The sequence below is a fragment of the Oryzias latipes genome, chromosome 5, assembly GCF_053564925.1.
Source record: "Oryzias latipes strain Hd-rR chromosome 5, Olatipes_Hd-rR_3.1".
Taxonomy (NCBI): Eukaryota; Metazoa; Chordata; class Actinopteri; order Beloniformes; family Adrianichthyidae; genus Oryzias; species Oryzias latipes.
This window is the reverse complement of record NC_136241.1, coordinates 7,898,386-7,925,582: the sequence shown is the minus strand read 5'-3', so window position 1 is coordinate 7,925,582 and position 27,197 is coordinate 7,898,386. Positions and strand designations below refer to the sequence as shown.

Below are 27,197 nucleotides of genomic sequence, written 5' to 3'. Positions count from 1 at the left end.
AACTCATGTTAGGTAAGCTAATTCTTCTCTAAGAGTCCTAGTACATCACCTGTCCGCCCTGAGAGAGGATCCCTCCTTCATGTGGACATCCCTGAGGTTTCTTTCTTTTTGTTTTTTGTTTTTAGCAGTTTTTTCTTACCGAGAAGGAGGGTGTCTAAGGGCAGGGATGCCCAGTTTAGCTTAGTCTGTTTTGTTTAGTTCAGCAATGATCTATTGAATTTTATGACTGATTTCATGTTGTTATACAATTACCGGTATGAAGACGACTATTTAAGTAATATTAGTCTATATAAACAGAACTGAATTGAATTGAATACCAACATTGAGATGAATCACTGGGTGTGTTTTGACCCAAAGCTCCTTAGCATTGGGAGCTCTGAAGTGGCTTTATGGTCCAAATCATTTTATGTTTGTTTGTTTTGGAAATATTTATCTCTTCAACAATGCATAACAGTGGTACATAATCCTTACTTATTCACTATTACTATAAACAATTACAAACCAAGCATTTCACACATTTTATTCAACTCTAAATAAGTATACTATTTACAGGTCACCTTCCATCTTATTATTCGAAAGCATTTACATACTTAATATCTTTAATCATAATGTTTCATTTCACTGCTGGTCTACTATCTACTTATCTGACTAATCTGTTAGTCTCTCTTTGTCAGTCTGTCCACTGCTGTTCACATTCTTCCAAGTGTCCATCTGTCAACTTCCTGTCAGTCTACCTGCCGATGCAGCCATGAGGGGGACCCAACGCAGGGTCTCATCGTGCCGGTCCCAAACCCGGATAAATACAGAGGGTTGTGTCAAGAAGGGCATCCAACGTAAAATCTCTGTAAATCCAAATACATGTATATGAATCAGACCATTATGAAGTGTTACTAATGTTTCCTTATGTGCCGTATGCGTACACAGCTAGAGCAACTGTTATAAACAAGAATGCTAACCTTCTATAAAACTGTGAAATTACACAACTTAAAGATACACAGACTGCCCGGCTGGTTGCTCTGCCATGTCTCTCCCCATCTGATAAAATGCAACACCCTGACTGCTGATGTTGAAGTTCAATAATAAAATTACATCACTTTGCTTTATGATCTGTAAGGATTATGCATGCCTGCATGGTGATCATGTCCTGGAATCTTTCTCCAGCAATCAAGTTCTTCACCCTCTATTTATTTTTTTTTCAGTATAATATCCTTCTAAAGAGATTGTTGATGCAAAAAAGAGCCAAAACTGTATTAGTGTGGCTTCTGCAGATTTACATCTGTCACTTTAGACTTTGGGAAGATGGGAAACATCCTGGCCTTAAGAGTGTTAGATTCCAGACAGTGATGCTGATTTTGATTGAGAAAGTAAAAAAAGCTGTCGTGTTGCACACATACTGGTTTGCAAAGTTTTAGCAGCATGTTTAGTTGTGTTTTGATGTCAAATAACTGGTTGTTTAAACATCTCTTCCTATTTAGATTCTTGAGGCAAAATAATTATTGCTTATCAGATATTGCAGATCTAGAGGACAGTTTTGTGTATCTGCAGTGTGCATCGGTTTTTGTCTGAACTCAGAGACGACAGCAGTAAACATCTCTTACTCAAGCTGCAGCATGAAGCCAAGGATGATTGGTTCACGATTCAAACTCAATGGTCTCCGCTGTTCTGGAGGATCTCTGCTAGAGGTTCTGCAGGGCTGCAGTCTCCACAACTGCACAACAGCATTTTCACAAAAAATCTCTGAAAAAGTCACAAATTGCCACAACTCACTGTTGTTAACATGAGTTGTCTAGGACAGTGTTTTTCAACCGATGCGCTAGTGTGCCGCGGGAGATGGTTAGGTGTGCCGTGGGAAGTTGCCCTCATTAACTGATCAAAAAACATCTACCATCTCCAGGATTTCAGCTCTGTGTTCATCCAAACAGGTCCTGATAAAACACTGAGTAGTTAGGAATATGAAAGATCGTAAAATACTTTTTTCTTTATGTTTATTTTATTTTATTAAAGACATTTTGATAAGAATGACGGTACCGTGATTTAGCCGCAGCTTCAGCTGTTTTTTGGAAAAGCCCCGCCCCTTTAACTGTCTCCACCAATTATTCTTGGGGGCTTAATCACATGTCATCAGTCTGACCAATCAGAAGTGGTTAAAGTCTTCACTTCCTTGTCCCGATTTAGCTCGTAAAGTCTCTCAGTTCCAACAGAAATACCAGCCAAAGCTCGTCTTTAGTGGTGTAGCTTTCCACAGAATCCGGTGTCAGACCGTGGAACAATTGAAGAAAACAATGAAGCTCAGAGAAGCGATCTCCAGCCGTTTCCGCACTACATCTCCCATGATGCATTGGGTTAAAGTGACAGCATCTCAGCGCACAATGAGATCTATTGTTAAACGTCTTGAAACCACAACGAACACACATCAAAACGTTTCTAAATCTTCTAACTTAACTTTTATTACATCTTTTAGAAAAAACAGCTGCAGCTTCCAGCTTTTTCTGCCACAATTATCACAAATATGCATCTGAGATTGCAGAGGGGCTGTAGATCAATACAGACTATGAGTTTCTCCTTTTTTCCATTTTTGGATGTTGGTGTGCTGCAGGATTTTTGAAAGGTTGAAAAACACTGGCCTAGAAGTATACAAAACTAGTATATATTCACACAGGATACAGTACAGACCAAAAGTACGTTTCTGAGCTGCATTACTATCTATTCTAATGAGAGTAGAAATCTAATTTGTCATTGAATATTTGTATTTTTTACAGGTGTTTGTATGCATGTTGTTTGCCTCAACAACTTTGATAGTGCTTCTTGCACAACTTTTCTTTAGCCGCAAACAGACAATTATTGAGATGCTAAATGCAATAGAGTGATCCCCATAAACAGATGCAATCAGCAGGAAGATAATTGGTCTAAAATGGAAATATGTGGCAAAACAACCAATTAAGATTACTGGTTTTGACCTGTGAATTTTCAGTTTCATGTAACAAGAAAAACTGAGCCCATACTTGCCAATAATCTTTCTAGATAAAATCCTTAACAGATTTTACCACCCCTCATGTAAAGCATATTGTAATAATGTAACCAGTATATATGATAACAATAATAATGTAAGAAAAGTGGAAAAAAAGGAGTATGTGATCCTTCCTCTTATTCCAGACCTGTATCACAATCTAAAACACTGCTTTACTCCCAACCTTTAGTAGATTTGAATCTCTAAACGCAAATAAAGAGAAGACGGCTCTCATCTCTGCTGGCTTACTAACGTCTTCACCAGCAGATGTAACTAAACCATTTTTCATGGAGCTTATAGAAAACAGGCTGGCCTGATTTGTTTAGGCACCTAAGAAGTCACGCCATGTGCCTCGGGCCTCTGCTGCCATGTGTGCAAGCTTGTGATTACCATCTACATCTCTGACGGTGAAGCCTGAGGCCTCCACAGAAAAACCTGCTGTAGATAACTGCTTCCACCCCCACACTTAGGCAAACATCATCCCTCCCTGTGATGAGATATATAACACACAAACAGTCAAGCAGTGTTTTACAGCTGCAGAGAAGAGAGCACAACATCATCTTTGAACTTGGTCTCAGTAGGAATTAGCATGCATTATTTTAACACACCACCTCAACTTCGTGTGTCATGTACCAAATGATCTGCTGTGCTTGCTTCTATTTCAGATATATACTCTTCCAATTTTAGGATAATTGAAACAGAAGTCTAGTCAATACTTATCTTTCTATGGGCTTTTCCCTTTAGTGATCACCACAGCCAATCAGCTTCCTCCATCTAACCCTGTCGTCTGCATCCTCTCCTCTAACACCAGCTACCTTCATGTCCTCCTTCACATCATCCAGAAACCTCCTCTTTGGTCTTTCTCTAGACCTCTTGCCTGGCAGCTGTAGACTCAGCATCCTTCTACTGATACATTCACTGTCTCTCCTCTGGACATGTCCCAGCCATCTCAGTCTGGCCTCTCTGACTTTATCTCCAAAACCTCTAACACAGGGGTGTCAAACTCATTTTCACTGAGGGCCACATCAGCATAGTGGTTGTCCTCAAAGGGCCAGATGTAACTTATTCATGTAACTAAATGTACTGATAAATAAATGTAACTACTCCTTAATGTTAAATAACTCAATATTTATTCATTATAACTTTTTAAATGACAATTCAAGTTGCATAGTAAATGTATGTTTGCTTGTTATTCCAGCATAAATCCTTTTACATTTGATTCTGTCAGGTTAGGTTATATGGACAGTGTTTAAGTCCTAATGTATAGTTACCCATAAGTCCAATTTCCAGTAGATATGAATAAATACATACCAATTTTTATTTTTTATTCTAAGAAATTAAAAACTTTCATGCTCTTGGGGGCCAAATAAAATGACATGGAGGGCCACATTTGGCCCCCGGGCCTTGAGTTTGACACATGTGCTCTAACGTGCTGTCGCTCTGATGCACTCATTCCTGATCCTACCCAGGTCACTTCCAAAGAGAACCTCAGCATCTTCATCTCTGCTGCCTCCAGCTCTGCTTCATGTATTTTCCTCATTGCCAGTGTCTCTAAGCCCAACAACATGACTACTCTCACCAGTTTTATACACCTTTACTTTCAATAGAGCAGAAACTCTTCTGTCACACCTCAAACCTAACACGTTTCTCCACCCATTCCAGCCTGACTGCACTCGCTTCTCCACTTCTTTTCCACATCTCTATTCCTCTGGACTGTTGACTCTAGATACTTCAAATCCTCCACCTTCTTTATCTCTTGTCCCTGTAACTTCACTCTTCCACTTGGGTTCCTCTCATTCACACACATGTGCTCCATCTTCCTGCAGATAACCTTCATTCCTTTCCTTTCCAGAGCAAACCTCCACCTCTCTAGCTTCTCCTCCACCTGTTCCCTTCTGTCACTACAAATCCTAATATCATCTGCAAACATCATAGTCCATGGTGATTACTGTCTGACCTCATCTGTTAGTGTCCATCACCATTGTAAACAGGAAGGGGCTCAAAGGTGATCCCTGATGTAATCACACTTGCATCTCTATCCCCCCTACAGCCCACCTCACCACTGTCTTACAGCCCTCATACATGTCCTGCACTGCTCTAACATACTTATATGTCACTCTACACTTCCTCATACATGACCACAGTTCCTCTCTGAGCACCCTGTCATAAGCTTTCTCTAGATCTACAAAGACACAGTGTAGCTCTTTCTGACCTTCTCTGTGCTTCTATATCAACATCCTAAAAGCAAAGATTGACTGTGTAGTGCTCAGTCTTGGCATGAAACTGCTGCTCACAAATGTTCACTTATGCTCTCAGTCTACCTTTAGCTACTCTTTCCCATAACTTCATTGTATGGCTCATCAGCTTTATTCAAATTCATAGATTTTTATTGTCATTGTATTTCTACAACGAAATTCTGTTGCACACTCAGTCAAAAAAAAAAAAAACAGTAGACATAAAATAATAAAAAGCAATAAAATAAAAAAATATAAAAACAGCAGAAATTTGACGCTAAGAAGTTTTAAATAAAAATGTCATAATAAATAAGCAGTTTTGTTGCACATTCAGTGGTGCATTTATTATATTGAGGGATGTCTGAGATTATTAAGAATTGAGTCAGTGGGAGGTAGAAAGCGGGGGGGGGGGGGTATATGGAGACTCAGCTCTGGGAAAGAAACTGTTTCTCAGTCTATTTGTCCTTGTTTTTAAAACCCGGTACCTCTTGCCCGATTGCAGTGGCACAACAAGGGAATGTGCAGGCTGGCTGCTGTCCATGCTGATGGCCCGTGAAAGCAAATGTTTTCTATTTTTCTGTTTTGTTACAATTTGCCAGTGATGAACCTGCAAGCTGTTGGTTTGCGTTGAATTTTTTATAAAATACATTGTGTTATTTCACTAACACTTGTTGTCAACAAAGTTTAATTCAGTTGTCTTGAAAAAAATGGCTCCAATTCAGATTCTTGATTGACTATTATCTTCAGAGTAATGTCAGTCAGCTCCGCAGCTGAGGCAAGGCTCCAGCTACATGAAAGCTGTCTGCAACCTGCCTCACAACAAAGTCAACTCTGGTTTTTCTTTATTCGAGTGTAACCACTTTACCAGTTTGCATTTTCATATTGTGTTTAGTAGAGCAGCAGAGTTGACACTGGCAGCTGCTGAGCAGCTTTGCTAGCTCACTTTGGGCGTCAAAAGCAAATCTAACCATCTGTATGAGAAGCATTTAGTTCAGTTTTATTTAGTCCTACGTAGAAACATGTGGAAAAAGGTGTTTGGTAACATCAACAATATCATAACTAGTTAAACTAAAAAAACCCGATTGGTCACAGATGTCTGCAATCTAGAAAAGACAACAGTTGAGACAGGCTGTTCTTTGACACAAACAAATGTGAAATATCACAGTGGAGCTTAACTGGGCGGCACTACTGCTACATGGAGATGCTTATCCAGCTGCTGAGAGTCTATCAACAGTTATTTTAATTGTTTCACAAACAGGTTGTGATTGGGTTCCCTCTTAATGACTGAGAGAAATGTGCCTTTACATAAAAAATGTTAAAGTTGTACTTAAGTACAATTTCCTTGAAAATAAAAACAGATCAATCACACACTGCTTTAAGTTGTTTGTTAAGACTTTTCAAACATTTAAATCAATGTTTTTTTCCATTTATCTTTGTGTATGGCTTTTTTATAGGTATTGTCTGAAGGGATCAAGCAGTCTGAAGCTCAGAGAACTGCTGTTCTTCACTGTGAAGTTGCCCCTCTCACCACATTTCTTCCTGCAGAGGCTGACCGTTCTCATCAGGCCACAGAACAGCTTCACAAATTGGGTTGCAGTCCTTAAAGTCTGTATCACACAGCCACATTGTGTAATCTGTGCATTTCCACATATGAAATGTCAGTCTTTCCTGAAACATGCGTGATGTGTGTAATTCAGAAGTGTTTCTTGCGTTCATGGATGTGCACAGATGCCCATCAAGGGTTTTGGCTGACGGGTCTTTACGTGAATTTGGTTTTGGGAGTTCAACATGTTTTGTTGGTTGCAATTCAAAAAGCGCTGTGCAGAAGCCGGGCGGGTACGGTGGGCGCGGATGCAAGCTGACCAGCTGCGGCTCCCACTGGAGCCCCCCAACCCCGACGGGCTTCCCAGCTGGCCCAAAGCAGCTGAAGACCATGTCCCACTGCTGCTATGTACAATTTGTGCACATTGCACAGATAAACTGGTCATACATGAATATAAGTGGAAAAAGTGAGAAAAGTTGTGTTTTTTAATGAATGAAACATGTTAAAACCACAGAAGAAATATGAATTAAACACGTAAAGAATATTTAACCCTGCGCAGCAATAAATTTCTTCACTTTGACATTCAGAGCACTGAGCAGAAATCACATCGTGTCAGCACCATGGTCAGCTCCCGCAATGCTTTGCTTGAATTAAACAGTCAGATTCCCCTGTTCTGCACCACTTTTAAGTCAAGGCCGTGTCACATAGCTGCTACGTACAACCTGCACATTGTCCACAGATGATATTTTGGTCTTCGGTTTTGTCGAGATTGTGTAGAAGGTTGTTCAAGCCTTAGACGCACTTAAAACAAATCCAGGTACTGCAGCAATGTGCATCTTGGCTGTGTGTGGGAAAATTGAATAGTGTAAATTTGGGCATATGTTGAAGAGGGACAGACAGCAGCATGATAATTTCTTCATTCCAAACGTTATAACTTTAGTCACCCCATCTCCACCAAAGACAAGGAGCCACTAGATGAATCTGAGGAGTAGAGACTGGTGGGAAAAGATTGTTCTTTTTGAGTTCACCGATCAAGAGTGGAAGCGGTCCGGCCGTCCATTTGAACAGCTTCACAGGACTGCTCGGAGCATGAAGCAGCAAAAGCACACACGCCGACCCAAAGCTGCACCTCTGCTTGGAGACATATTTCTCCAGAGTCTGGCTGCTCGCGATGAAGCCGAACTGCACTCCGGAGCACACACCATAACAAAGAACCCTCCCCAGCTCACAGACACTGAGCTCTGGGGGCCGGCAGCTTGCTGAGATGCCGACCTACCACGCTCCGCAGCCTCCTCCGAAGTGCACAATATCTATGGGTGACATAAAAGCCAGTGCAGTAATGACCCACAGTCAGAATGAGTGCTTAGGTGCACCCCGATCGGATCAAATATCGGCATAACTCACCCATGTCAATCAGAATGACATTTTGATCCAAATGAGTCTGATCAGGTCAGAGTACTTCGATTGCCGTGTTTGCATGGCACATTTTTACTCTGATCAGGCTTTTAATCTGATTAGTTGTGTCCATGTAGAAGCAGCCATTGACAGTTACTGAGAACCACACTGGACCACAAGTTTAACTGCAACCCACAGGTTTAACCCTTGTGCTATCCTAGTCACTTTAACATTGGGAGTTGGGTCATCTAGACCCACTAGACCAGGGGTGCTCATTACGTCGATCGCGATCGACCGGTTGATCGTCAAGGACATGAGGGTAGATCGCGGGACAGAGAAGATTAAAAAAAAAAAGTACTTCTTAAAAATCCACCAGCCAATCAAAATCCTTACAGAGAGGTACGGGACTTGATTGACATGCAGAACAGCCAATCGGACATCCCCTGATGCATACGTCGCTGCAGACGTGTGTTTAAATTCACTGAGCGCAAACTCTCTGTCATCAGAGAGTTGCTCTCTGCCCCGCGTCACGTCAGGTTCCCGGCAGAAGACCGCTCCACGCAAGCGGAGTGTTTATTGAAGTCGCCCCGCGATATATATATATATATATATATATATATATATCCCTTGTGCTATCCTATGACCCCACCCTTACATTGACGTGTTCTCCCTACCATGACAAAGGTGGATAAAGGTGGAAAGATTTCATGTAATCCATGGACACCAGTGAAGATCACAAATCAGTGAAGAAAAAAGGTTCAGCGCACTGTCTAGTGGGTCTAGATGACCCAAGTCCCAATGTTAAAGTGCCTAGGATAGCACAAGGGTTACATATATATATATATGTATATATATATATATATATATATATATATATATATATGTATATATATATATATATATATATATATATATATATATATATATATATATATATATATATATATATATATATATATATATATATATATATATATATATAGATATAGACTGTGCTTTGCCTGTTTCCTGATGCTGCCCGCTTTCATTACATAAGGGTTAATGGCAGACAGAGAGTGCATTATAAGAAATGAACGCACCCTGCAGAAGCCTGAACTGTCCGACACGAAGCAGAGGCCATCATCCCGCTATATATATATATATATAGGTAGATCTTCAAGACATTGTTGATTCAAAAGTAGCTCACACGCCAAAAAAGTGTGAGCACCCCTGTTCTAGACAGTGCTCTGAACCTTTTTTCTTCAATCATTTGTGATCTTCACTGGTGTCCATGGATTACAGGAAATCTTTCCACCTTTATCCACCTTTGTCATGGTAGGGAGAACACGTCAATGGTCATCTTGACCCCATAGGATAGCACAAGGGTTACAGCAAGTGCAGCTAATCTAAAGCATAGAAGTACATGTCTGTTGGTCACAAGGATCAGTATAATTTATTCTGGTATGTATACAAAATCTTACTAGTGTGCAACAAAAAATGATACACAACAATTTAAATGAAACAATTTGCTGGTTAAAACAAAGATGTTGATGTTAGGTGGCATCTTTTTAAAAAAAGACACTCATGGAGAGAATCTGTAGGTTGACAATTTCATTGTTTACCTACAGTTACAAGAAATATGTTAATGTTGCAACAAGAATCCTTCAATGAAAAAACAAGACATTCCCCCTTTATAAGCTGTACGTGTGTGATGCTTTTGCATCATCAGCCACACCCAAAATCCTCAAGAGTCCTGCTTCTTGTTTCAATCCATTTGATGCACTGACTCATTTTTCCTGCATCCCTTTAAAGAAATGAGGCTGCACTAAGTGCAGCACTGTGCTTTGCCTGTTTCCTGATGCTGCCCGCTTTCATTACATACGGGTTAATGGCAGACAGAGAGTGCATTATAAGAAATGAACGCACCCTGCAGAAGCCTGAACTGTCCGACACGAAGCAGAGGCCATCATCCCGCTCATACCATGGTCACTTACAAATGCAAAAATAGTCAATCAGTTTTTAGTATTTTCTTCTATTTTTTATCGGTTTAGATCGCTTTTTTCACAAAAATGGACCATTTGTTACGTGGTGCTGCGCGTTGTCACTGTAACATGACAATGCGCTTAGCCGGCACCGACCTCGACTGCAGCCGCAAAGGAAAGTGATATAAATGCTGATCGTGATGATGGGTTAAATAAAGCATCAGATCAGAAATAAAGTTCACCTCTTACTGCTTGTTTTTGTCCAGATGATGAAGCTAAAGTTTGTTTTAAAGAAGCCAACGCAGTAATACAAAACATTTAAGATATGTGACCAGAACTTTTTTAGGCGTACAGTATCACAGTGGATAATACCTTTTCACTACACACCCAGCAGCCAATCACAATCGAGTATCCACCCGGACCATGGTACAATTTGGTTTATTCACTGTTTATTTTTGGCTCATCAAAAGGCAGTTAAGGCGGGTCATGCAGGCATGTTGATGAGACTGACAGATCACGTTCCGATCACGTGCAGAATGAAATACCAATAGTGTTACACTACGCCCACTGTTTTTACATTGTTGTTAAATCTTGACACAAAAACAACACATCAAATAGAAACAAATGTGTTTTACAATGTTGTTGTAAAGCTGAGCGAGCATGGAACTGAAATGTCCTTTTTATATATTATTTTTCAAAATACATGTTCAAACTACAAGATTGAATTGACCTAAAAAAAACATGTCCCTTTAAAATGCAAAGGAATTTGTTTTTATTTAACATTTAAATAATTAGAAAAAAATTAATCTGTGATTTTTTTTCATGTTTAATTTTCAATGTGTAAATGTAGTTTTAAATTGCACATTGAAAACACCAATTTCAGTGTCTTGAGTTAAAGATCAATTAGAATTTTGGGTGATAAACTTCCTCACTAACCATCTGTAAGCTTAGTGAGACCTGCTGCAAGTTCTTTGTCCAGTGGTTTGTCACAACTTCTTTGACTCCTGCAGAGGATCTTTTTAAATTTGTTGTGTGCCGTCAGCACACACACACACACACACACACACACACACACACACTCGATAGGACCGTCATCCAGCAGCAGGACTGTTCAGACATCACTGGGCCTTCCACACAGAAACCCACCAGAAAACAGCGCAGCACCAACAGTCATGTCCTCACTAACAACACTCGGTTTAAATATTTTTAAAAAAACGTAAGTATTAAAGTCCGTTGACATGTACAGTATTTCTGCAATAAAGATAAAAAGTTTGGGTTAAACTGAGATAAAGACATGTGAATACATTTTGTGATCAGTGGATGCCTTGTGCATGAAGGGATTTGACTAAGGCGGGCGCTGGGAAACATGAGTAAAAGGACTGAAAAAGTTAGAAGGGTGCATCCTTGGAGGCTTTAAGCAGCACAAGGTGCATCTCAATGAAAATAGTGATAAATGTAGAGGAGAGGAAAGTTTTAGCCCCTTAACTTATGTAAAAAAAAATGATACTTTTCCATCATCTACCACTGGAGGAGTCTATCCCACATCCACCAGAAACTGCTAAACCACTGATCACTAGTCTCTTCCTCAGAGGACTAGCATCTATATGCCCCCCCCCCCCCCCCCCCCCCCCATATTTCAGACATCAGCCCCTCCTGAACCTCAGCCTCCTGCAGAGACACTTCTATCCTGTTCATGCTGACATCGACGGCTGCTTCTGCTCCAGCGCCTCTGCAGATGCGATGATCTGAGCGTTTTGGGAAGAGGAGTCCTGACATCTTCAGGGTGGGGGTGGGAGCGGGGGAGGGGGGTGGAATCATCACAAACAGCGGCGGCGCGCCGGTTAGTGGAAACGAGCCGGGTCTGCGCGCGGCCAGCGGCTCTCAGCGCGCTGCCGGAACGCTGTCCGCCGCTCCGGTTCCACAAATGCTCGCCGCGCGCGCCGCCAGCCTTCTCGGTCTGCTCTGAGGAAGTTCAGCGCATCCTCCTCTCTCTTCCTCTGACTGAGCTGCACCCCGAGAACCCAGAGAGCAGAACTGTGCCGTTTCTCAGTCAGCAAGCTTGGCAAACAGCGTGTCGCTGCCGGCAGAGCCCGGCGGAGAGCCGCGGAGTCTTACCGTGACAAACCACCGGCGGAAGAATGATCAGCCCGGAGTTTGAGTCCGCATCGTCGGGGTTGCTGGCAAAGCCGGAGCGGGCTGCTGTTAGGACGGAATCATCCGACTGTCAGTGACGATGACGCGGAGCGGGAGAGGAAGAGAGGAGGCGGAAGGGGGCGCTGCCCCTCCCATCACCAGCAGAGAGATGGATGGATGCAGGAATCCAACCTTCAGTCCGACTGCAGGAATCCAACCTTCAGTCTGACTGCAGGAATCCAACCTTCAGTCTGACCCCTGTCGTTGTTTGAGTAGACATACTGGAAAATGTCACTAAGGATCTTCATTTTTAGAACATAAACCTGGATCACCTAGATAAGGCGAACAAGTAGGATCATTTAATTTATTCATCTCTCAACAGAAACAAATATTAACTTTTTTATTGTCAATGTTCAAACATAAAAAAACACATTCATGCCAAGAGATTGCACTGGAGATAACAGTAACATACCTTCTAAATAATAAAAAAAAAAACATAATTAAAAAAATGTAATAAAAAAGCATTAAATTACAGATCCACATATTCAAAACTATTAGGAGACGACAGAGAATTATATAGATTCAATATAGTTTTAGATTTCAGTTACTAAAAGTTTGAAGAATGTTTTTTGATGAAAATTTGCATTTGTGAATATGAAATGTGGTTAATATTATCAATAGATTAATTATTCAAGATTAATTTTTGTGAGAGCTGTTGACACTGTAAAAATTAAACCATCTTTATGTTAAATATCAAAGTTTTCATAATTGTTTTGTGGAGCAAAGAGGGAAAATTCCTGCCACAAGGTGGAGTTAAAACAACATTTCCCAAACAGGTGAGAAGTCGCTTCATGGTCCAGTTTGCAGAAGGAGCAGCTTCTATGTGGAGGTGCTGTTTTGCTGAGAAGCATCTGTTTGAAGCAAACATCCCGGGGTTTGTTGGTGATGAAACATTTGGAAAACAAGGTCCAAACTTTTGTCCATTCAATGTCTGGAGCAGATTTTCTCCTGTAGGGGGTCACATAAGGCACAGTTGAAAAAGGGAGCTAACCTTTTTGTTCCTTGATGAAAGGCTAAAACCTATTTAGCTCAAACAGAACGAGGGAACATGAAGGTGAAGAAGATGAACTTCCTTTAAACAACATCACGACTCTTTGAGGAGTTGCATCCATAACAATTGCAAACTTTTGAGGAGGGACTGGAATGTGGAAGGTTTCTAAGAATTCACAATAAGACTTTAAAATCCCTTCTGAGTTGAACAATTGTTTAACACATGTTATATTGTTATCAAACCAGTTAAGGATAAAGATTTTGTTTTGAATGGGATGTTACAGCTATTCCATATGCAGAAGCTGTGAGGAGTAAATAAGAGACCAGGCTTGGAGCATTTGTTTGAGATAATTAAATCATTTAATGGGCAATTTTTGAACCTTATAGATAAATTAGAGAAGAAAAGAGAGGATAAATCATTTGGAATAAAGTTCCATTGCTAGTCTGGGTTCATAAAAATCTTTTTCATACAGTTGATTTTAAAAGTATAATTTAGGTGGTGAAGTCTAAAAAGTAAAGTAAAAAGTTTTTTTAATCTTTACTATAATGAGTTTTTTCCCCCAAACAAACTTGTAAAGCATTGGATTAATTATTTAACATGCAGAGTCATCAACATTCACAGCAGGAGCCGCATATGTAAGTCTGGAAATCGTGCCTCCATTAATAAAGTTCTTCCTCTTACAGGTATATCTTTTGTAAATTTTAAATTGGAAAAAAATGGGAAAATGTGGGATTCAGGAATCCATTTTATTTAAAGCGCCTTTCAAGAAACCCAAGGACACTTTACAAAACAAAGCTTAAAAATAGACATTAAAAGCACAATAAAAATAATAGATAAAATTAAAAGTGAATCAGGATGGGAAGGCAGAAATGAACAGATGGGTTTTGAGTTTAGATCTGTAAGTAGGAAGAGAGTCTATGTTACGGAGATAAGGAGGGAGGGAATTCCAGAGTTTGGGAGCCGAGCAGCTGAAGGCTTCCCATGGTGACGAGTCGGGCAGGAGGGACAGAGAGCTGAACAGAGGAGGACCGAAGAGAACGAGAGGGGGTTTTAATATGGATGAGGTCGGAGAGATTTGGAGGAGGCAGGTTATGGAGGGCCTTAAAGGTGAACAGGAGGAGTTTGAAGTGGATCCTGGAGGTTATGGGGAGCCAGTGCAGCTGGTGGAGAACCGGGGTGATGTGACTGAAGGAGGGGGTTCTGGAGATGATGCGGGCAGCTGAGTTCTGGACCAATTGGAGCTTATTGAGGGTTTTTTGGGGGAGACCAAAGAGGAGAGAATTACAATAATCTAAACGGGAAGTGACCAGACTGTGAACCAGGATAGAAGCAGAGGGGACAGTGAGGGAGGGGCATAGACGATTAATGTTACGTAGATGGAAATGGGCTGACCGAGTAATGTTGTTAATGTGGGACTGAAAAGATAGTGAGCCATCTAGGATGACACCCAGACTCTTCACCTGAGGGGAGGGGGAGACAGAAGATGAATCAATGGAAAGAGTAAGACTTGAGGCTTTGGGGAGGGTGGATTTGGAACCGACGAGAAGTAGCTCAGTTTTATCACTGTTGAGTTTGAGAAGGTTTGAGGTGAACCAGTTTTTGATTTCAGATAGACAGGAGTGGAGGGAGGAGGGTGGAAGAGAGGAATCAGGTTTGCTTGATACATAGAGCTGGGTGTCATCTGCAAAACAGTGAAAATTAACTTTAAAATAATTAATTAAATTAAAGATAGCACAAGGGTAACAGCAAACCAGCTATCTTTTAGACCCAATCCCTACATCGCTGTTAAAAATATGTTTTAACTTCTCAGTGTTTGTGAAACCTGGCTTTTATTTTTGACTCTAAGATGAATGTTTTTCCACTAATCAAAAATATGACAAAAACAGGATTTTATCCTCTTAAAAATATTGCCAGACTCTGCCCATTTCACTCTCTTGCCAGCACAGAGTGTGCTATTATTTCCAGTAGATTATATTATTGTAATGCCCTCCTCTCTGGTCTTCCCAGAAGAAGGATATCAAACCGTCAACTGCTGCTGAATTCAGCCACATGAGTGCTGATGAGGCCCAGGGGGCGGGAACGATTTTAAAATCGCTTTCTATGGTCTTGGGCCTTTATATTTATCTGATATGATTTGATTTTTTTTTTTTTTTTTTAACTTGTCCTGTCCAACAGCTAGGCAAACAGATGAGAGCTGAGGGCCTCTTGTGTTGGACATATTTTATTTTAACAAGAGGGGTTATTCATCTTCAGACAAACCAAAGGTATGTCTGAATAAACCCCTTTTGTAATTGAGGCCAAACTTTATTAATTTCAATCATGTTTGAAAATCTTTGGTGTTGGACCGGACGGAAAAGGAAAGAGGGGAAGAAGAGAGAGGGACGTTAGAGAGAGGGGGGGGTAGGAGGGTGATAATAGGAGGGGAAGGGGGGTAAGACCATGAAGCAGCATAGAGCAGGCAGGTTTACTGGTTGTTTATCGTTACGGTACGGTTCAAATGTAGTACAAAAAGGGCGGGGCCTGTTCACACACACTCAAATATTATCAACACACCTGCTAGCCGCAAAAATGTCCACATGTCAACATGCACACAAAACAGATAGTGTTCACGAACGCATACCTATGCCTTTAAACCAACTAGTGTGAAATCTTTCATTCAATCATGCAAACTATTAGTGCAAAGGTGAGCTAACACCTGTGCTCAGGTGAGTGTTTATGTTCTTCTAAAATGGATGGTGGAATGTGAAAAGAAGGAGGAGGAGCGCCCAGCCACCCCCACACCCATACCCCCGCCGCAGCAGCAGCGGCAGCCGGAGCCCCCCCAACGCCACACGGGAACAGGCAGGGAACAACCGCCCCCCGGGCGACCAAGACCGCCACCCAGGCCAGGGCCAGCAGGACCGCCGCGAGGCCCCCAGAGCCAGAGAGCAGGGAGGCGCAGAGGGAAAGAGAGCGCCGCCCCAGCCCAGCCAGGAAAGCAGCCCCCCGCCGCGCCGGAAGAGCCCAACGCAGGGCCCCACCGGAGAGGGACGCCCACAGCCCCAGACGAGCACCCCACCACCACCCAGGAGTTCCGGGCATCCCCCCGCCCCGACCCCAGGTACGAGCCAGGACCCCCCAAGGGAGACCCGCTCCGCACTCCAGGCAGCCACCCACCCGGCCCACGGTTGGTCCAGGTAGGAGCAAGGCAGGGGCCCGCCGCCCCCGCCCAGGAGGGGGGAACCCCGGGGAAAAAAGGGCGGCCCACAAGGGATGTTATAAATATGGCCCGACCAGGCTCGGCCATGTTGGAAGTTTGGCGGGGCCCAGCGTCCAGGGGCAAGGACCAGGACCCACCCCCCAGGGACACGAACACCCCCGGCTCAGGTGTAATATGAACCCCCCCACCGTGCGGAGAGAGCACCGCCGGGCCCAGGGAGCCGGCACCCAAGGGACACGGCCGCCATCGCCAAGAGGCCCGCACCCCCCACCAGGGAAGGGGTAGGGGACAGATGGACCCAGGTCCCACCTTCCTTGTAAAATGTGTGTGCGTGTATGGGTGTTTGAGAGGGTGTTTGTGTGCATGTGTGTGTGTTTATGTTTGAATGTATATATTGAAGGGGGAGGGGTGTGTGTACTAAGGGGGGTGCAGTTAAAATTGGCGAGTAGGGCACTAAGGGGACATCTCCTGATTACTCACAGTGATGTCCCCTCACCCTCCACACCAAGGGGCCCTAAATGTCTAAGGTGCGGTTAAAATTGGCGGGTAGGGTGCCAGGAGGACATCTGCTGCTTGCTTGCAGTGATGTCCAAGCACCCCCCCTACCAAGGACCCTACATGTCTAAGGTGCAAATAAAACCGAAAGAGGGGGGGCCCACTCCATACGGCAACCATAGGAGGGGGGCCACTCCCAAGTAGCCCCCCCCCCAAGGCGCATCGCAGGCTAGACCCCCCACCCCCTCACCCTAATATGAGGTTATATAAGGAAGGGGGTAAGTTGGGGACAGCTGGTAGACTGTCCCCCGGTGGTCAAACAGCCGTCCCCCAGCCCACCCCCAGCAAAGGGGCCAGGGCCACCCAGCCCAGGGGCCCACCCCCGGAGGCGCCGACACCCCAGGCCCGGCACCACCCACCCCACACAGAGAGAGAGGAGCCAGAAAGCGTCGCCCCCCCCCGGAGCAAGCCCAGGCCCCCACCCCCAGACGCCGGCCCTAGAAGAGCTCTGGTCAGGCCTCGACGGGACCGAGGAGGCCAACCGGCCGAGGCAACCACTGATTGCCTCAGCGGAGACCCTGACCCGCTAGCCCCCCCCGACCCGTACTAATAATGGGCCCCCCCTCCCCCCCAGAACGCCCCCCCACAGGACAGGGCCGACAAGCCCCCCACCCCACCCCACCCCAGACCCCGCAGCCGAAGCGGGTGACACCCAGAGCGACCGGGGGCCCCGAGAGGGTTGTCCCGTCCCGTCCCAGAGCCAGGGAAGGGCTGATCCCAGCCCCAGGTGCAGATGGGCAGCCCATCCGGCGCCGCTGGGCCCCCCCCACCCGAGCAGGGCCCCCCGCCAACCCCCCCCAGCACAGGCAAAGGGACCACCCCCCCAAGCCAAGCCAGACCACCACCCCTGCCCCCACCACGCACCCCCACACCCAAGCCCAGAGGACCACGCAGCGCCCCAGCCCGCCCCACCCAGGCACCGGACCCGACCCCCCGACCAACGGAGCCCCCCACCGCCCCCGCCAGGCACCGGAAGCCCCGACCCCCACCCCAAACCACGGCAGAAGGGCAAGGAGCAGCGACGACCAAACCCTCCACCCCCTAAGTCATGGAGTCAACCACAGGAGACCAGAGAGACTGAATTCTTTCAAAGTTACTTGAGCTTTGGGCTGACATTTTTTCCAAGCTGATATGATCAAACAGCAGATTTCTGTGTTGACTTATGTTTATATTTTTCTTGTTTTTCCAATTTATTAAAATAGTTTTTTTGGCAATACAAAGAGTTATGAAAATGATAGATGCTAATCCTTCTTCTATATCGATGGCACTCATGTCACCAAGCACACAAAGTGACGGTGAGGCAGTGATTGAAACCTTAAGCCAGACTGATAAATCGGCACATACCTGCTGCCAGAGAGCCTGGACAGGCGTGCAGAACCACAGTGCGTGCATGTAGCTGTCGGGTAGATTATTATCACAGTGCTCGCAAATGTCTGAGTTACTGAGACCCATCTTGAACATCCTCTGTCCAGTGTAGTAAATTCTGTGAAGAGTTTTGAGATGGATTAGCTGCAGATTTGGACTTTTTGTCAGTTTAAAGGTGTTTAGACAAAGTTCTGACCAGAAGCTTTCATCTGATATGATTTTAAAGGATGAGCCCTCTCTGACACAGTCCTTTTGGTTATCCCAAAAGTAAGAACTAAAACATATGGCCTCATTTAGTTTTTATGGACCTCGCTTGTGGATCAGCGTCTCAGAGAGCTTCAGGGCCAAAGAGACTGTTCATGTTTTTTAAGGAAGGCTCAAACCCTACCTTTTTAATCTAGCTTTTAGTTTAAATATAGGAATTAATTTTATATTTTTATTATCTCTTTAAATAATTAATATCTCTTTTTACTATTTGGATTTTTTTTTATTGTCATTCACATTTACTGATCTATAACTGTCTATTAAGGTGTATTTACTGTATTTTTATCTGTTTTTATTTCTTTTACATTTTATTTGTAACTCCAGTGTTATCTTCAGAGGGATTCTCCACATCATTGACTGACCTTTGTCACTGAACGGGGTCGCTGCAGTGGGATCTTCCAGGTCTGGCTCTTATGCTTAGATCTGGGGGGGTCCTGTGGTAGCGTTTTCTGTGAACTCCCCTAATGTGGATCCAGGACATCTTTAGGCAAAACTTCCACCAGTGTGACTCAGAGAGAAATACCTGCTACTGATCAGTGTAGGGGAAGTTTTCCAGATTCCTTTGTCTACTCAAGATAATCAAGTGTAAATTAAATATCTGTACAAACAAACAAGTAAACAAGAATGAATGTCAAATCTATTCACATTTTAGTTTCTTAAGTCCACTGTTGTTTTTCCACATCCAAATGATCCAGAGGGAACATTATTAGAACATTCTAGACACTTTATGGTCACATGACTTTGCTAAATTCAAAGTGTTTCCACACATTTGACTGGAATGATGGACTGATCAGTTTTGCTGACATCACATGTGTGTGTTGTCTGCTGTGATGTCACTTTAAACCTTATAGTCAAATTAACTTACTGTGACTCAATCCAAATGGTATCTTCCAATATCGATTATTTATTTTTATACAAATTTTTATTGAGCTAGGTCCATCAACAACTTGCCCCTGACTGACTGATTAGGTTGGATCATGAGAATAGAAATCGGTTTGTCGATTATTCGTCATAACTCGTTTTAAAGTAATCTTTCTTAGTGCTGCCACTTTTACCTCCACACCCGGGTGAAATGAGGCAGGGGTGCTCAGTATGTCGATGTGGCGGCAGAGCGCGGGCCATCAGAGACAAATATATTTATCTAAATATATATATTTTTAAATCTCACCATGTAATACGTCACTCGATTGACATGCATAACGATCAAAGGAACATCCTCTGAGACATACCTCACTGTGCTTATCTACTTTTTTCTTTCTTTCTTCTTTCTCTCGGCAGACGACCACTCTGGCCCACAGGGCCGTTTATTGAGGCACCAGCTGGCCCGCGTGCGGCCTTGGTCAGATGCGGCACCTGCTGCCGGGTTTGCGGTTCCCGCCTGACGGATCCGAGCCCACGTGGGAAGCAGCGTCGTCCAGAGCGAGGCACGTGCTTCTCCAGCGCCGTCCACAGAGCGGTGGCTGCTGTTCGGTCAGCAGAGGTTACGCCCTTTAGATGTGTTATGCTCCCCAGTAGAGCATGAAACACAATTGTCACTGCTTTCATAATAAAAAGCCTGATCTGTTTAAATTCTATATTACTATAAAAATACTATTAATACTCGTGACAACCTCACAAAGATTTGTGTACTCTGTCATTTTTGAGCTATTAATACATAAACAGTATTTTTGACTGAAGATATAGTAGAAATAGTCAACTTTGAAGTTACACCACATCTAAATGATTCTTTCAAAGACTATTTTTATTTGAGTCTAATTTGTGAAATATTTTCAGACAAAATGCAGAGGAAGAAAATCTGTCTTCCATTTTAGCTTGAAGCTAACGTGTTTGCAAACGTTTTCAGGGACATTCACATGTTTTGAGCGCCGGTTTATTACGCCACTAACTTTGTTTCATCTTCTCTTGTTCCGCTTCACTAATTAGCGGCACAGACAACCTTTCAGACTAGCTTTGCACCTGAAACCCATCACACACCACCTGTCCACCCCTGCTTCAGCTCATCTCCAGTCTTGATGCAGGTTCTGGTTTTAAATAAAAATTAGGAGGAACCCTTTACACACCAAAGTTCTGAGCAGTCAACTTCTTTTGTCTCCATTTACCGCTAAGTTGTTTTTATAGGACACAGATTTTTCTTTCCCAATTATTTTTATTTGCGTCGTCTTTTACTGTCTTTTTCATCTTGATGTGAAACATCTGAAATGGTTTGATCCCATCAAAGTGCTGACATGTGATGACAGAAATTAAAACGAGTAGTTCAAGTGTGGATGGACTGACAGATTAAAAACTGAAGTTTGAAATGTCCACAATAAAAAAGAAAAATTGAAACAGTACGACTCGAAAATATTTTTTTAAAACGTCTCCACAAGGTAGTTTACATCTTTATCCATAGAAATTCATTCTAGTCCATGCAACAACAGAGAAAACACTCTGGCACCATAAAAAGCAAAGTGAAGTGTGGAATGAGCGATCTGATAAAAACACCGGCGGAGTGGTTAGGACGGCCGGGACTCTGTCTACTGGCCCAGGAGCCTTTGAACTATAAATAAAAAGTTGGTAGAGTCCAGAGAGGAGAGACTCGATCAGCCGGCATCAGCTTACAGTCCAGCTGCTCTGCAGAAAGTCTCCATGTCACTGGAGGTGTCGGCACAGGTCAGGTGACACCAGGATACAAACACATAAAGTATGAAGCATAGAAACCATCAGGCTAGGCATTAGTGTTCTCAGTTCCACCTGAAGCAGAAAGGGCGGCGTGCTGCCTGTCGGGGCGACGACCTTTCTGCTTTTTTTAATTGAATGCGTCCCGGCGTGACTGTCGGAGGGGAACCTCGACAGAGGAGTCAAAACACGCCCCCCAGCAAACCATGGAAGGACTTGTAGTGTGGGACTGAGCCGGCACCAGACTCAATTAGTGTCGCTGACGATCACAATGACCATGTGCTCCTCGTCCAGATTACCCACAGTCCTCCGGGCAGCCTGCAGGAACTGCTGTGAGAACTCACCGGGGGGGAAGGCGTACAGCATCCCACCCGTGCCCCCCTCTTTGGTGGCAGGCAGACCAACCACCCCCGCCGCCTCTTTGTTGCGCAGGTATGTCACCAGGTGCCGGAGCAGACGTATCTGCAGTCCCGGCTCAGGGGCGGGGGCCTGGCGGTCGATGGCGCCCTGCAGAGCCAGCAGGATGGCAAAGCCGTCAGGGCGGCCGAGCTTGATGCGGCGCGACACCTCGTCCAGCCGGGTCTGGTCCATGCGCAGGCGCTGGGCAATTTTCAACTGGCTTGGCTGGTTCCGGTTCTGCAGATTCAGGCTGTCCTTCAAAACGCCGCTCAGGAAGGAGGCCCCTCCCTCCAGCATGTACAGCTCCGTGGGGAAGCTGCTGTTCTTCAAGGCAAAGAAGCCCTGCCACACCTTGGTGAGGGAGCCCTGGGCGTACTCCGACAGCGAGCTCAGGGTGGACGAGGTGTCCGTGTGGGCAGCGGGGGGGCTGGCGGCGGCCACGTCGCTGTTTCGATGGTGGTTGTTGACGCTCGCGGACCTCTTGCTGTGGTGACGGCTGGATGGGGGCTCTTCCTCTGTGGCATTTGCGTGTCGCCCCCCTCCACCACTGTCAGGGGAGTGGTCTCTTGGCTCAGTGGTGGAGTCCGGGGCTCGAACCCGTGCTCGGTCTGGGCTTGCATCAGGGGAGGCGGTGCCTCCCGGAACTCGAACCCTCGACCTTCCCTTTTCTTTCTCCTTTTCCTCCGACTGCTTGTCGACAGACAGACTTCTGCTTCTCCTGCGGCTCCTCCTCTCCTCCCTCTCCTTCAGCCAGCGTTCCCTGCTCCTGCTGCGGCTCCTCGCCCCTCGGCCAGCTCTTCCAAACGCCTCCACTCCTCCCACCCTCCTGTCCAGGCTTCGGGTGGGGCTGCTGGGAAACTCTCTCTCCAGCAGGACCCTCTCTCTCAAAGAGAGGAGGCTGTGGGAGGGCGGTGAGGAGCGCTCCCTGGTTCCTCTCAGCTCGCGCTCCAGGCTGCGATGGCGACTGTAGGCCTCTCCAAGGAGGTCATAATGCGTGGGGGGAGGCACAGGAAGCTGGTAACCAGGGGGAAATGGGCGGGAGGGGCTCTCCTCCACTTTAGCAAAGTCCACCCTGAGGCGGCGCTCTGGCCCGCCCAGAGGAAAGCCCCTCATCTGGGTACAGGCGGCCTGGGCTGCATCCAAACTTTCATACTGGATGTAAGCAAAGCTGTCGCCCTTCACATAGTCAATGTTCCTAATGCTTCCAAAGCGGTCAAATTCCCGCGCCAGAGCGGTCAGCGAGTTTCCTGGTCCCAGACCGCCCACCCACAGTCGGGTGGTGGGGTTGGCTTTGCCGTATCCGATTTTAATTGGGTTTCCACCAATAAGACGGCCCTGCATGGCCACTTTGGCCCTGTGGGCCATGTCAAGGTTCTGAAACTTTACAAAGGCATAAGCCCCGCCCTGGCCGCGTGCTGGCCGTTTGATGACCACGTCCTCAATGATGCCGTATTTATCAAACCCTCTCCTGAGTTCAGCCTCCGTCACATTCCCGTCCAGGTTTCCGATGAACAGGTTGCTGGTGGCCCTCTGGTCATCCTCGGGCTTCAGGTCCTCCACTACAGGCATGGGGGGGAACGCGTAGGGCCGCCCCCTCTCATCCAGCATACCATAATAGTCCAGCAGCCTTTCCCGGTCTCTGCTCAGACCCAGGCTCTCCAGCGCAAAGTGTCTGGCCCGGAGGTCCCGCATGCTGCTCACGCCGGTCCCGGGTGGGGACAAGGAGCGCTGTCTGTACGGATAGGGGGCGTGTAAAGGTAGATAGCTGACGTCCGGGGGGGTGACGCTCCGCCTCCTAACGTACATGGGCTCTATTTTGAGCTGTCTATCACCCAGAGCCAGCCGGGAGGACTTGGCGTGCCGGGCCTCCTTGGCGTCCTCCGGCTGTCTGAAATTGACGTAGGCGATGCGGCCGAGCTCCGGCGTGTGCGACAGCTTCACGCTCACGTCCCCGAACTTTTTGAATTCGTGGAACAGCGCGTCCTCGACGTCCTCGTCCGACACCTGCGAGCCCAGGTTGCTGATGAGCAGCGTTTTGTACTCCAGCGTGCCGGGTCTCGCGGCGGGGAGCTCCGCGGCCCGCAGCGGCGGCCGGCCCAGGAGGCTGAGCTCGTGTCGGTGGTGGAGCTCCAGCGCGGCCGCGCGCTCCTCCCGAAGGCGCGGCTTCTCCCGCTCCCTGCTGCGGCTCCGCCGGTGGTAGCTCCGGCTCTCCGCCAGCAGCAGAGCCAGCGGCGGCGGCGGCGGCAGCTCCTCTCTGCGGGCGCTCTCCCGTTCTCTCTCTCGAATCCGCTTGGCTAGGGCCCTGGATGGGCTGCCGTCTCTCACGGCCTGCCGCTTCATTTTCCAATAATGATGGAGAGTTTCAACTTTTTTTCCGAGCCTGCAGCGGAGATCCGGCGCTGCTGCGGATTCCGGGAGCGTTAGCTCGGAGACGGCGGCGGCGCAGGCTGCTTCGGTTAGGGGGCGCTTCCAGAGCGGGCTCCGAGTGGTCACACATTTACGGGGAAAAGAGGAGAAGCCTTTAAAAACATGTCAGCATCACAAGAGCTGCACCAGCGCCGCCATCTTGGACAATAGGAATGTGCGCGTTCCCAAAGGAGGGCGGAGCCTGTAGTGACGCAAGCACGTTGCACGTTTTGATTTGAAAACTCCTGCATACCAAATTGTCCTTGTTTATTAGGTTTATCCATTTTTCAAAGGAAATCAAAATAACACAGCAAGCAGATGATACTGCATTATTCTTAATAGACAGAAACCACATTGACCTTGATACAAGTATAATTAATTATTTTTCAAACGCTTCTGGATTACGTCAATAGAGATTACGTCTTAGTTTAGTTAAATGTCAAATATTATTAAAAAGTTAACCCTCGTGCTAACCTATGACCCCACCCTTGCATTGACGTGTTCTTCCTACCATGACAAAGGTGGATAAAGGTGGAAAGATTTCATGTAATCCATGGACACCAGTGAAGATCACAAATCATTGAAGAAAAAAGGTTCAGAGCACTGTCTAGTGGGTCTAGATGACCCAACTCCCAATGTTAAAGTGCCTAGGATAGCACAAAGGTTAAAATGGTTAAAGAAAAACATGGTATCCCTGTTAAAAATGTAGTTACATATTTAGGCACCAGTATAACAATGGACAGAAAATCTAGACAAACACAAAACTTCTCCTTGAGAATTAGAAAAAATGCAAGATGTCATGAATATGTGGCTTCAAATAGATCTATCTATTTTTGGCGGGATCCTCTTGGCTAAAGCGAAAGGTATCTCAAGAGAAATTTCTCCTAATCTATCCTTATCTTTACTTCTGTTCAACTTCCAAAGAAATAAACAACCTCTTAGTTAACTTTGTATGGAAAAATAGACGTCACTATCTTCAGAAAGAACTATTTTATGCCCCCTCATGCAAAGGAGGTTATGAACTCCTACATTTCTCAGATTTGAATTATACATTTAATGGTTACTGGATTCAAAAAGGCCTTTAAGACTCAAAATCAATTTGGTACTTTATCCCATTTAATATTTTATAATAAAATCGGGGGTCTTCAATTTCTTTTTAAATGTAAATATCAGAAAGACTCCTGTCAATCTTTAAAATTTGTATCTGCAAGTTTTGTCGTGCCTGGACGTTATGCTATGCACATTATTTCTCACCAAACAAAAGTATAACTTGGAACAATGATGATATAACCATCAAAAATTTGATCTTTTTGATGAGAATGGCAGCCATCGATTATGACAGGTTCTTCAATAAAATGTGTTTTCCAGTAACAAGCAAAGAATTCAAGAGTGTAATGAAAGCTCTTGTCTCAGGAGTAATTCAACTACTGACTTCTAACCTTAAATATCACGAGGAATCTGAAATACACCCTCCTTTAACACTTAATGGTATTGATATTTTCAATCAAAAAATTGCAACAACAAACACATAATACTTTTAGCGAAAAAAGAAGCATAACACCTAAAGGAGAAATTTATTGGAACCATATTTTAAATTATATCAATTGGAAAAAAAGCATGGTTACTGCCAGATACATTTTGAATAAACAATAAAGTTAAAGAAATACATAAAAGAATTTCAAATAACATTTACCCCACAAATATGTTCATTTCTAAATTCTAAAGATAGATAGAAAATAACTGTAGTTTTACTTAAATCAGTTCATCACCTTTTCTACTGTTGTACATCCTTTCACTTCTGGATCCGTTTAGAACAATTTAAAGAAACAAAGTAAACTAATACATTTCAAACAAATTCTACACATTTTAACTTTGGTGATAAAATGGTAGAAAACGTTATTAATTTGTTGCTTCTCCTACCTAAATTTTTCATACAAAAGGGCAAAGTAAGAGAAAAAAAACTCCCAAATTTACTGGATTTAGGATAAGAGATTTGTCAAATTTCTTAAAAATATTAATACATCCAAGGCAATTTTTTGTAAACATAATTTTTTTACCTATACATATATATTTAATGTTTTAATTTCGTACTTGCAAATTTTCCTTTTTGTTAACTATTTCCTCATTAATCTTTTATATTCTGTATTTCTTTTTTTGAAAGATAATATTGGTTATTGCTATCTGATGGTCTGCTTGGTGATGTGATGATGTGTACTTTAATACAGTAAAAAAAATACGTACATAAAAAAAGAGTAGTCTACATGTGGGGAGCATTGAAAAAACAAAACAAAAGCTGCCTTTTTTTTTGTTGGCAAAGAGGGAAAACAGATCAATAGAGGACACTGCATCTTATGGGGTCCAGATGACCCCACCCTTACATTGACGTGTTCTCCCTACCATGACAAAGGTGGAAAGATTTCATGTAATCCATGGACACCAGTGAAGATCACAAATCATTGAAGAAAAAAGGTTCAGCGCACTGTCTAGTGGGTCTACATGACCCAACTCCCAATGTTAAAGTGCCTAGGATAGCACAAGGCTAGGATAAATAGTGCCTAGAATAGTTAAGGAGGAATTAAAAGGACAATCTGCGCCTGCTGAAACTGTCCAATAGTGGATGTTTTTCATGTACTGTGGTCATATGACGTTTAATTCTGGTTTTCGACTATTTTAACACTCTTGTCATTGTTGTTTTTATATTAGATGTACTTTTAATTAGCTCCCATTTAATTGGTTATGATTTCTTGTTTTCAATGACAATGACAGCAAATTATTAAATGTTTGAAAGTTTCACTGACCAGAGTACTGTTTAAGTTGGGTTTTACCAACGATGGCAAATAAAAACCTATGTACCTAGACCAAACCCTCACCAGGAAAACTTTTGGGACCGTAGTCTAAGGGAGGAATTCTTTTTATTCATTTTCAAAGGACAATTAATAGTTTTCTGACAAACCACTTTCCCTCTGATCATCGGAATTGTTGATTTACACCTTTTCTCTTAGTATTTGACAGAGAATGTCCCTTAATCCC

The 27,197-nt window shown here is 44.3% G+C and overlaps 2 protein-coding genes across 4 annotated transcripts in view; both read right to left on the bottom strand.

The window, feature by feature from the left end:
- The window catches only part of LOC101172970 (poly(rC)-binding protein 4-like), an 88,807-nt gene extending 76,289 nt beyond the window's left edge, over window positions 1-12,518 (bottom strand). Inside the window, exon 1 of one of the 3 annotated variants that reach the window (XM_023954806.2) lies at window positions 12,256-12,518. The gene's annotated coding sequence lies outside the window, so the exon portion shown is untranslated. The remainder of the gene's footprint in view (window positions 1-12,255) is intronic. The other 2 variants (XM_023954805.2, XM_078947010.1) reach the window with 2 other exon arrangements.
- An 8,315-nt stretch (window positions 12,519-20,833) lies between these two features.
- Window positions 20,834-25,731, bottom strand: rbm15b (RNA binding motif protein 15B). The gene has a single exon (XM_020703094.3). The coding sequence runs from the start codon at window positions 24,099-24,101 to the stop codon at window positions 21,609-21,611; it is 2,493 nt and encodes an 830-aa protein (XP_020558753.2). The 5' UTR covers window positions 24,102-25,731; the 3' UTR covers window positions 20,834-21,608.
- Between the last annotated feature and the right edge of the window lie 1,466 nt (window positions 25,732-27,197).